Source organism: Pleurodeles waltl, chromosome 11 (assembly GCF_031143425.1).
Source record: "Pleurodeles waltl isolate 20211129_DDA chromosome 11, aPleWal1.hap1.20221129, whole genome shotgun sequence".
Classification (NCBI taxonomy): Eukaryota; Metazoa; Chordata; class Amphibia; order Caudata; family Salamandridae; genus Pleurodeles; species Pleurodeles waltl.
This window is the reverse complement of record NC_090450.1, coordinates 681,188,765-681,200,784: the sequence shown is the minus strand read 5'-3', so window position 1 is coordinate 681,200,784 and position 12,020 is coordinate 681,188,765. Positions and strand designations below refer to the sequence as shown.

The following is a 12,020-nucleotide window of genomic DNA, read 5'->3' as shown; positions in this document are numbered from 1 at the left end:
TTCTGTAAACAGGCCTGTAAATCTTGTTCTTATCTCCTCACATTTGCTGTCTTCTGATGGAGCTTGTTTCCTTTTATTTCTCTGATTTCAAAGTGAGAGGGGTTATGTGACAATTTTGCTGGATACAGGGGGTAGGAGAGAGGTTTTTTTTCTAGCACACAACAACATTTAAATAAACTGTGTATGTATTTCAGAATCTTTCTGAATTAGGAACACAAATGAAGCTCGTTTTTGTTATTTCTGGAGTGTGTTGGAAACAAGTACTTTAACCCCTTCGCTGCCAGGCCTTTTCCCCCTCAGGTGCCAAGCCTTTTTTTTGGCTATTTGGGGCAGTTCACGCTTAGGCCCTCATAACTTTTTGTTCACATAAGCTACCCACGCCAAATTTGCGCCCTTTTTTTCCCAACATCCTAGGGATACTAGAGGTACCCAGACTTTGTGCGTTCCCCAGAAGGAGGCCAAGAAATTAGCCAAAATACAGTGAATTTTTTTTTTTTTTTTTTTTTTTTTTTTTAAATGGGAAAAAGGGGCTGCAGAAGAAGGCTTGTGTTTTTTTTCCCTGAAAATGGCATCAACAAAGGGTTTGCGGTGCTAAAATCACCAGCTTTCAGGAACAGGCAGACTTGAATCAGATCAGAAAACCCAATTATTCAACACAATTTTGGCATTATACTGGGATATACCCCATTTTTTACGATTTTTTGTGGTTTCAGCCTCCTTCCAGTCAGTGACTGAAATGGGCATGAAACCAATGCTGGATCCCAGAAACCGCAACATTTCTGAAAAGTAGACAAAATTCTGAATTCAGCAAGGGGTAATTTGTGTAGATCCTACAAGGGTTTCCTACAGAAAATAACAACTGAAAAAACAAAATATTGAAATTGAGGTGAAAAAATCTTCAATTTTTCTCTACGTTTTACTCTGTAACTTTTTCCTGCAATGTCAGATTTTTTAAAGCAATATACCGTTACGTCTGCTGAACTCGTCTGGTTGCGGGGATATATAGGGCTTGTAGGTTCATCAAGAACCCTAGGTACCCAGAGCCAATAAATGAGCTGCACCCTGCAGTGCGTTTTCATTCTATACTGGATATACAGCAATTCATTTGCTGAAATATAAAGAGTGAAAAATAGCTATCAAGAAAACCTATGTATTTCCAAAAAGGGCACAAGATAAGGTGTTGAGGAGCAGTGGTTATTTGCACATCTCTGAATTCCGGGGTGACCATACTAGCATGTGAATTACAGGGCATTTCTCAAATAGATGTCTTTTTTACACACTCTCTTATATTTGGAAGGACAAAATGTAGAGAAAGACAAGGGGCAATAACACTTGTTTTGCTAATCTATGTTCCCCCAAGTCTCCCGATAAAAATGATACCTCACTTGTGTGGGTAGGCCTAGCGCCCGCAACAGGAAATACCCCAAAACGCAACGTGGACACATCACATTTTTTGAAAGAAAACAGAGGTGTTTTTTGCAAAGTGCCTACCTGTAGATTTTGGCCTCTAGCTCAGCTGGCACTTAGGGAAACCTACCAAACCTGTGCATTTTTGAAAACTAGAGACCTAGGGGAATCCAAGATGGGGTGACTTGTGGGGCTCTGACCAGGTTCTGTTACCCAGAATCCTTTGCAAACCTCACTATTTGGCTAAAAAAACACGTTTTCCTCACATTTCGGTGACAGAAAGTTCTGGAATCTGAGAGGAGCCACAAATTTCCTTCCACCCAGCGTTCCCACCAAGTCTCCCGATAAAAATGATACCCCACTTGTGTGGGTAGGCCTAGCGCCCATGACAGGAAATGCCCCAAAACACAACGTGGACACATCACATTTTTTTAAAGAAAACAGAGGTGTTTTTTGCAAAGTGCCTACCTGTAGACTTTGGCCTCTAGCTCAGCCGGCACCTAGGGAAACCTACCAAACCTGTGCATTTTTTAAAACTAGAGACCTAGGGGAATCTAAGATGGGGTGACTTGTGGGGCTCTGACCAGGTTCTGTTACCCAGAATCCTTTGCAAACCTCAAAATTTGGCTAAAAAAACACATTGTCCTCACATTTCGGTCACAGAAAGTTCTGGAATCTGAGAGGAGCCACAAATTTCCTTCCACCCAGCGTTCCCCCAAGTCTCCCGATAAAAATGATACCTCACTTGTGTGGGTAGGCCTAGCGCCCGCGACAGGAAATGGCCCAAAGCACAACGTGGACACATAAAAAAATTTTCATAGAAAACAGTGCCTACCTGTGGATTTTGGCCTCTAGCTCAGCCGGCACCTGGGGAAACCTAGCAAACCAGCGCATTTTTGAAAACTAGAAACCCAGGGAAATCCAAGATGGGGTGACTTGTGGGGCTCTGACCAGGTTCTGTTACCCAGAATCCTTTGCAAACCTCAAAATTTGGCTAAAAAAAACACGTTTTCCTCACATTTCGGTGACAGAAAGTTCTGGAATCTGAGAGGAGCCACAAATTTCCTTCCACCCAGCGTTCCCCCAAGTCTCCCAATAAAAATGATACCTCACTTGTGTAGGTAGGCTTAGCGCCCAAGACAGGAAGTGGCCCAAAACACAACGTGGACACATCACATTTTTTCATACAAAACAGTGCCTACCTGTGGATTTTGGCCTCTAGCTCAGCCGGCACCAGGGGGGGCAGAAATGGCCTAAAATAAATTTGCCCCCCCAACCCCTGCCAGGGAGCGACCCTTGCCTACGGGGTCGCTCCCCCTGCGTGACATTGGCGCCAAAAAAAAAATCCCCGGTGCTAAGTGGTTTCTGCCCCCTTGGAGGCAGATTGACCTAAAATCGGCCAATCTGGCCCCAAGGGGGGCAGAAATGGTCTAAATACAATTTGCCCCTCAGGGGAGCGACCCTTGCCTAATGGGTCGCTCCCCATCTCTAAAAAAACAATCAAACAAAAAAAAACACAAAATAAAATTTGCCCTGGCGCTAGAGGTTTCTGCCCCCCCGGGGGAAGATCGGCCTAATAACAATAGGCCGATCTGCCCCCGGGGGGGCAGAAATGGCCTAAAATAAATGTGCCCCCCCAACCCCCGCCCGGGAGCAACCCTTGCCTACGGGGTCGCTCCCACTGCGTGACATTGGCGCCAAAAAAAAAAATCCCTGGTGCCTAGTGGTTTCTGCCCCCTTGGAGGCAGATTGACCTAAAATCGGCCAATCTGCCCCCAACGGGGGCAGAAATGGTCTAAATACAATTTGCCCCCCAGGGGAGCGACCCTTGCTCCCCATCTGTAAAACAACAACAACTAAAATCCCCGGTGCCTAGTGGTTTCGGCCCCCCTTGGGGGCAGATCGGCCTAATTACAATAGGCTGATCTGCCCCCAGGGGGGGCAGAAATGGCCTAAAATAAATTTGCCCCCCAGTGGAACGACCCTTGCCTAAGGGGTCGCTCCCCTTACGTGGACACAAAAAAAACTCCCTGGTGTCTAGTGGTTTCTACCCTCCTTGGGGGAAGATTGGCCTCATAAAAATAGGCCGATCTGCCCCCAAGGGGGGCAGAAATGGCCTAAATATAATTTGCCCCCTATGGGAGCGACCCTTGCCTAAGGGGTCGCTCCCCACACCTAAAATACAAAAGAAAACAACAACAACAAAAAAAAGTATCCCTGGTGTCTAGAGGTTTCTGCCCCCCTTCCCTTTGAAGCCTCTCCTTGCCTCCCCCACGTGATCGAAAGAGAAATGCTGAGCATTTCTCTTTCGATCGCGCTGGAAGCTCACGCGCTGACATCACAGGGGGGGTGGGGGGGTCAGGGGTTGAAGGGGAAGGGATTCCCCTTTCAGCCCTGACCTGGGGGGGGTGGGGGCGGCCCTCAGGGGGAGCGCTAGCGCTTCTCCCGAGGGCAGCATGTTCCATGGCGGGGAAGGGGTTAATATGATCAAAACGAATCATTAAACTAGGTGATACAATTTCCAGTCGTTTTAGTCTGTGAACTGGATAGTTTTATTACTAAAACTGTATGTCTCTACAAATGTAAAGGTTGATTCAATTGAAAATGTGTTGTCTATAATGGCATTGTGCTACCACACAATGAATACTTCACTTTAGGCACTCCACTCTCCTCTGCTTCACTCCACACCACTGCACTCTACTCTGTACCAATCCACTTGCACCATTCCACACCACTGCACTCTGCACTACTCCACTGCACTCTGCGCCTCTCTACTCTACCTTGTACCACTTTACTCTATGCAAATGCACTCTTTGCCACTCTACACCACTGCACACTTCACCACTACTGTCTAGGCCAGATCAATCTACTCTGCACAACTTGCTCTGTACCACTGTACTATACGCCACTCTGGAACACTGCACTCTACGCCACTGCAATACACTCTATACCAGTACACTCTAGGCTAATGCACTTTACTCTGTAATGCACAACTCTATGCCCCTGCACTCTATGCCAATCCACTGCTGCATGTAGGAAAGTACCATCTTGCCTGGCAGGTTACTTCCATATTTCACTGTATGTGTGTTGTTTTAGTCCTTGTGTCACTGGGACCCTGCCAGGGGTGTGTTCCCTGTGTGGTGCCTAACTGTATCACTGAGGCTCTGCTAACCAGAACCTCAGTGTTTATGCTCTCTCTGCTTTCTAAATTTGTCACTGCAGGCTAGTGACTAAATTTACCAATTCTCATTGGCACACTGGTACACCCATATTATTCCCTTGTATATGGCACTGAGGTACCCAGGGTATTGGGGTTCCAGGAGATCCCTATGGGCTGCAGCATTTCTTTTGCCACCCATAGGGAGCTCCGACAATTCTTACACAGGCCTGCCACCTCAGCCTGCGTGAAATAACGTCCAAGTTATTTCACAGCCATTTTCCACTGCACATAACTAACTTATAAGTCACCTATATGTCTAACCTTCACCTGGTGAAGGTTGGGTGCAAAGTTACTTAGTGTGTGGGCACCCTGGCACTAGCCAAGGTGCCCCCACATCTTTCAAAGCAAATTCCCCGGACTTTGAGTGCGGGAACACCATTACACGTGTGCACTATACATACGTCACTACCTATGTATAGCGTCACAATGGTAACTCCGAACATGGCCATGTAACATGTCTAAGATCATGGAATTGTCACCCCAATACCATTCTGGTGTTGGGGAGACAATTTCATGATCCCCAGGGTCTCTAGCACAGAACACAGGTACTGCCAAACTGCCTTTCTGGGCTTTCCACTGCAGCGGCTGCCAACCCCTCAGACAGGTTTCTGCCCTCCTGGGGTCCAGGCAGCCCTGGCCCAGGAAGGCAGAACAAAGGATTTCCTCTGAGAGAGGGAGTTACACCCTCTCCCTTTGGAAATAGGTGTGAAGGGCTGGGGAGGAGTAGCCTCCCCCAGCCTCTGGAAATGCTTTGATGGGCACAGATGGTGCCCATCTCTGCATAAGCCAGTCTGCACCAGTTCAGGGATCCCCCAGCCCTGCTCTGGCATGAAACTGGACAAAGGAAAGGGGAGTGACCACTCTCCTGACCAGTACCTCCCAGGGGAGGTGTCCAGAGCTCCTCCAGTGAGACCCAGACCTCTGCCATCTTGGAAACAGAGGTGTTGGGGGCACACTGTACTGCTCTGAGTGGCAGTGCCAGCAGGGGACGTCAGAGACTCCTTCTGATAGGCTCTTACCTTTCTTGGTAGCCAATCCTATTTCTTGGTAGCCAAACCTCCTTTTCTGGCTATTTAGGGTCTCTGCTTTGGGGAATTCTTCAGATAACGAATGCAAGAGCTCACCAGAGTTCCTCTGCATCTCCCTCTTCGACTTCTAGCAAGGATTGACCGCTGACTGCTCCAGGACGCCTGCAAAACCGCAACAAAGTAGCAAGACGACTACCAGCAACATTGTAGCACCTCATCCTGCTGGCTTTCTTGACTGTTTCCTGGTGGTGCATGCTCTGGGGGTAGCCTGCCTTCAACCTGCACCAGAAGCACAGAAGAAATCTCCTGTGGGTCGACAGAATCTTCCCCCTGCTAACGCAGGCACCAAAAGACTGCATCACTGGTCCTCTGGGTCCCCTCTCATCCTGACGAGCGTGGTCCCTGGAACACAGGAACTCTACCCAAGTGACTCCCACAGTCCAGTGGCCCTTCAGTCCAAGTTTGGTGGAGGTAAGTCCTTGCCTTCCCACGCTAGACTGCAAACCTGTGTACTGCGTGATTTGCAGCTGCTCCGGCTTCTGTGCACTCTTCCAGGATTTCCTTTGTGCACAGCCTAGCCTGGGTCCCCAGCACTCCGTCCTACAGTGCTCAACCCGCTGAGTTGGCCTCCGACGTCGTGGGACCCTCTTTTGTAACTCTGCGTGGACTCTGGTTCACAAATCTTCCAAGTGCCTGTTCAGGTACTTCTGCGGGTGCTGCCTGCTTCTGTGAGGGCTCTCTGAGTTGCTGAGCGCTCCCTCTGTCTCCTCCTCCAAGGGGCGACATCCTGGTCCTTCCTGGTCCTCAGCAGCCCCCAAAAACCTCTACCGTGACCCTTGCAGCTAGCAAGGCTTGTTTGTGGTATTTCTGCGTGGGAACACCTCTGCAAGCTTCATCGCGACTTGGGACATCTTCCCTCCAAAGGAGAAGTTCCTAGTCCTCTTCTTTCTTGCAGAACTCCAAGCTTCTTCCATCCGGAGGCAGCTTCCTTGCATCTCATCCGGGGTTTTCTAGGCTCCGTCCCCCCCGGACACTGTCGCGACTATTGGACTTGGTCCCCTTGCCTTGCAGGTCCTCCGGTCTGGAAATCCATTGTCAGTGCACTGCTGGTGTTTGTTGTTCTTGCAGAATCCCCCTATCACGACTGTTGTGTTCTCTTGGGTTACTCCTACTTTTCAGGGTCTTGGGGTGGGGTATCTTGGACACCCTGACTGTTTTCTTACAGTCCCAGCGACCCTCTACAAGCTCCCATAGGTCTGGGGTCCATTCGTGATTCGCATTCCACTTTTGGATTGTATGGTTTGTGTTGCCCCTATACCTGTGCTTGCCTATTGCAACCTATTGTAATTCTACACTGTTTGCATTACTTTTCTGACTCTTACTTACCTATTTGTGGTTTGTGTACATATAACTTGTGTATATTACTTAACTTCTTACTGAGGGTACTCACTGAGATACTTGTGGCATATTGTCATAAAAATAAAGTACCTTTATTTTTCATAACTCTGTGTATTGTGTTTTCTTATGATATTGTGAATATGATATAAGTGGTATAGTAGGAGCTTTGCATGTCTCCTAGTTCAGCCTAAGCTGCTTTGCCATAGCTATCTTCTATCAGCCTAAGCTGCTAGAAACACCTATATTCTACTAATAAGGGATAACTTGACCTGGCAGAAGGTGTAAGTACCTTTGGTACCCACTACAAGCCAGGCCAGCCTCCTACACTACTCTCCATGCCACTGCACTCTACACCACTTTACACCATTACACTCTATGCGACTCTACACAACTGCACTCTACCTTGGACCACTTCACTTTACTTTATGTCACTTCACTGTACTCTGAAACAATCTAATTTATGCCACTCTACTCTGTGCCACTCTACTTCATCATGGCACTCTACACCACTCCACTTTAACCACTACACACTACCTCCATGCACTGTACACAACTGCACTGTCACTGCACTCTATTATGCATCAGTGTACTCCTCTCCACTGCTGTCTACGCCCCTGTACTCCACACTACACCACAGTACCCTGACACTCTACCCTGCGCCACTCCATACCACTGCAGTCGGTACCACTGAACTGTCCTATGCACCACTCTAATCTGCGCAAATGCACTGTACGATGCTGCATTTTATGCTAATGAATTCAACGCCATTGCACTCTATGCCACTATACTATGCAACACTCTATGCCAGTGCACTCTACACATTCCACTCTACACTGTGCCACTCCAGTGTATGCTACTCTGCCGCTCCACACTGCCACTCCACTCTACAACACTTTACTCCGCTTTTCGCTATTGTACTGTACGAGAACCAACGCCACTCTCCATTATGCTGCTAACTTTTAGCCATGCGTAACAGCAGCCACAATAGTGTACAACTTGGCTGAAACACAATAGCAAAGCCAATAGCTCATGCTTAGGCGAAACCTACTGGTTTTGTCAATGCTGGTCCGAACAGTCTTCCTTCTGAAATCGGAAAACAAAAGCGAAAGCAATGCGAGAAAGCTACTTCAGAAATTATTTGGGCACTTGAATGTACAAAAAATGGTGCTTCTTGTTTTCACAATTTTTCGTGTTCAAAAACAAGCACATCGTCTACCTAGTGTTATTATTTTTGTTTTATATTTAATTGTTTCCATGCCTTGTTGGGGGTTTCATAAAGAAATACTTATTTCTGGGAATTTACATTTTGATTTTGTTTGTCTTATTTAGGATTATCTTTTGCTACTGATGCTCATTTACAAATTTTTTATAAACTGGAGTGGTTGTAACCCCTGCCCTGTGCGCCCTGAAACTTTAGTGGTTAGTCCTGTGTGAAATATCAGTTCTTATTAGTCCTTGCCGGGCTAGTGCCTGTGGCGAGTTATTTTCATAGTTGTCCTGGTTTTGAATCCGTTTCTCCTTGCTCTGCTGATTCCCCCGAGTGGACCTTGTAATGTCTGTGATAATGTGAACCATTCTTTGCTTTACAGCCAACAGCACTTTGCAGTGTGACTTGTAGTTTTTCTTTCAGGATATAGGTTTGAGACTTAAAAGCCACATAATGGAAAGAGCTCTTGGTTAAAAGGGCCATCACAGGTGCAACGTTTGAAAGTGGCTTTTGGGCACCTAGAAACTAGGTCATCTGTTTGCATTTGGTTAGCTTTTTTCTTTGCTGTCTCACTAGGCCCACGGTGCAGGAGGACGGTGGGGACGTGATCTACAAGGGCTTTGAGGACGGCATTGTCCTGCTGCGGCTTCAGGGCTCCTGCACCAGCTGCCCCAGCTCCATCATCACGCTCAAGAGCGGCATCCAGAACATGCTGCAGTTCTACATCCCGGAGGTGGAAGGTGTGGAGCAGGCAAGTAAACATTGACCACACTTGGGTGTGACTTCTCAGGCCGGGAGCTGCTCTCGCTTCAAAGTCGACATTACCGAACACCACGCACAGGGTTTACCTACAGTCAACAAAACCCTGTTTTCTTCTACATTATCCTAACACCTGCTTTGCGTAAGACCAAATTCTGTAATTAGTCACTAACTGGTTTACTGAATATTGGCATAGAATGAAAATAGTCCTTTTGGCACACCCTCCTCTAAACAAAACAAACTACACAACTCTTTAACCAGAGGAAACTCATTATACTGTCACTTTAACCAAAATAAACTATTAGTAATTTTGACGTTTACAAATCTCTACGGACCCAACATCTTTCAAAAGCCACTAGATAGAAATCCCAGACTTGAAGAAAAGGGCTCCTAGAGTAAACAATGCAATAAGTCTCGCATTTGCTGGAGTCACAGCCATTGGCATGGTAAATTCATAACTGGACTTTTCTTGCCACATAAATTGGTCGACCCTGCCTCATAATTTGGTATTTTCCTGCAACATAATTCCAGTGGCTCTTCGATTTACCTTCTTCCTCTATTTGCAGCCAAAAATGAAAATGTTGCCGATTAGCATCCTAATTTAAATCTGCCATGTTAATCCCAATAGAATACCACTTTCACCACCCCACCATTAGAGTTGCTGGCTGGCTAACACAATTCCAAAAAAAAGACAAGATTGCCTCAGAGTAACGAGAGAGATAAACTAGAAGGGTCACCCAAACATATCAAGAGTGTTCAAACAGTCACAGTGTAAGAAGAATGTTAAGTTGGCCTGAAACATGGTTGTAATTACAATAAGGAGAGTCCATTACAAGAGATAACTTTTTGAAAAACATCCTTCACAAGAATAAAATATTTAACATATGCTTCAATTCATATAAATCAGCATGTCTGTCAACGATGTACTCTGCTGCAGAATGAGGCCTAGATTTCCCTTTAGCGAATATTTATTTAACACCTATTCAAACTGCGAGGTTTGCTGAAAGTATTTCCTTGGAATTTCTTTAATTATTGCTCTGAAGGCAATAAAGCAATATCACTAGTGTGTCCATTTGAGAACAATAATGTGCCCTATGATGGAGAGTAGACGATCCACCATGTATGCGGTTTAGATTTCACTCCTCTCAAAAGCAGTGTGTAGTTCAAAGACACAAGTGTATTAATGGAGGTGCTAAAGAGAACACCTAAATAAGTAACCACCTTACTGAAATTAACAATAAAGTGGGATGGCTACAGGAGGCATCCTTGTCCGATGCCTTTTTAAATTTCCCACCTGAGTTATTGTTTGTTGGAAAGTTTTATAGTGTATTCTGGACATACTATGTTACGGCTTTGTAGAAACAGATTCCAGTACTATAATATTGGTTATATTTTTAGACTGAAATGGCTGTCTCCCATCGTTGAGTACTGATTAACTTACTGGACACCATTTCCTCATTCTTTGCAGGTTGTGGAAGATGAAGATGAAGACGAGGAAGAGCCGGCGGGCGCAAACTCCCCCAGCATGCCCCATCGTCCTTAATTACTGTGGTTTCACCATATGTTTTCCACCCCAACAAAATCATTGCAGACCCTGTATTTATTGGAACTTGCTCTTGGTGTCTGCATTGCTGACCTTACAGAGGTATAATAAAGACGACCTCTTCATTTCGAAAGCTAAGTAGTGAAGAAAGGTCCTGGTTTGCATTGACCTGCAGGTTCCATTCAATTTTGTTTATTCTGTATTGCGCTTTTTCAGAACAACCGCCAAGCCAAGAAATATGACAAAGAAACTGCATTTTTCGAATATCGGTTGGTGTAGTCAAACTGTATCACTAAATGTATATTTTTCATTAAATGCGATATATATGACTTTTGCTTTATGTACGAAGGGGAGGTAAGAGATGATCTTCAAAATGCCAGGGATCTACTGGACACTTCTGTGATTTTATTTTTTTGTGCCCCTTCATTTTGGTTCCATCCATCCTCTGCAAATCCAATCTTCTGGAGACCAGGAGATGTGCAATCGGGACCCTTATTTGTGTAATGTGATTACATGCTTTAGCAGTTAGACACATGCTTTGTACAACAACCAGTGCAGTTCAGTAAGTGCCTTAAGCCTTTCTTTTTTTTTTTTTTACTTTCTATTTTCTCAGGCAGTCATGCCAGATCAATTTTCATTTTGACGTTATCTTGTTTACTTGCACAGGTCTGCTCTTCTACAACATCCATTAGCTGCATATCTAATTGTTTTTTTGTAAAGTTTGTCCCTTAATCCACGATCCTTATTTCTTTTAATTTTATTTTCCACCGTTTGAGTTTGCTGAATCAATTATCCTTTTGGGTAAAACTATGTTTAGGACTTATGCGCATCCATTTCACACATCCTGGCTTATTTCAGCAGTTGGATACAGAGGATGAAAACATGGCCAGGTAGTGATTTCATTGCATGACGCGAACAGTCCTTTTTTCCCTTATTTATGGTAATCACTTTTCATTTCTCTTTTATGTCACTGTATAGTCCCTGGCTTCGTTCTATAGGTTTTTATTTTATGTTTCTATTTTAGTTCTGAGATTGTATGGAAGTTTGTTTAGATTTAAAAGTATGTGGAAAAATAAAGCTGATAACTTTTTAAATATCCATGTTTTTTTTCTTTTTTTTCTTTGTCTCTTCAATGCCCATATCTCAAGTTGCCTTATCTGAGGCGTGAGTGAGGAGTTTATCTAACTATATTGCTCATAATCTTGGACTTATAGATAAGGTTTCCCATTACAAATGCAAGGCTACATATTCTTGAATGCAAACACAGTCTGGAAGAAATACCCATACTTGATGTGGGACGTTATGGGATCTGTTACATACTAAGATTATGGTTCGTGAAACATTAACACAAACAGCGGCCTCTAGTTTTCGCACCGTTTATATGTGTGCCACTATACCCTATAATGGTGTACATAGCTTAAAAAACATGCCTCTACCAGTGGAGTTTTTACGTTTTAT

General features: G+C 45.0%; 1 protein-coding gene across 1 annotated transcript in view; it reads left to right on the top strand.

The window, feature by feature from the left end:
• The window catches only part of NFU1 (NFU1 iron-sulfur cluster scaffold), a 127,614-nt gene extending 115,954 nt beyond the window's left edge, over window positions 1–11,660 (top strand). The window contains exons 7-8 of the mRNA XM_069214188.1: window positions 8,837–9,011; window positions 10,488–11,660. Of these exons, the coding sequence (XP_069070289.1) occupies window positions 8,837–9,011; window positions 10,488–10,562 (250 nt within the window). The 3' untranslated portion in view covers window positions 10,563–11,660. The remainder of the gene's footprint in view (window positions 1–8,836; window positions 9,012–10,487) is intronic.
• Window positions 11,661–12,020: the final 360 nt, after the last annotated feature.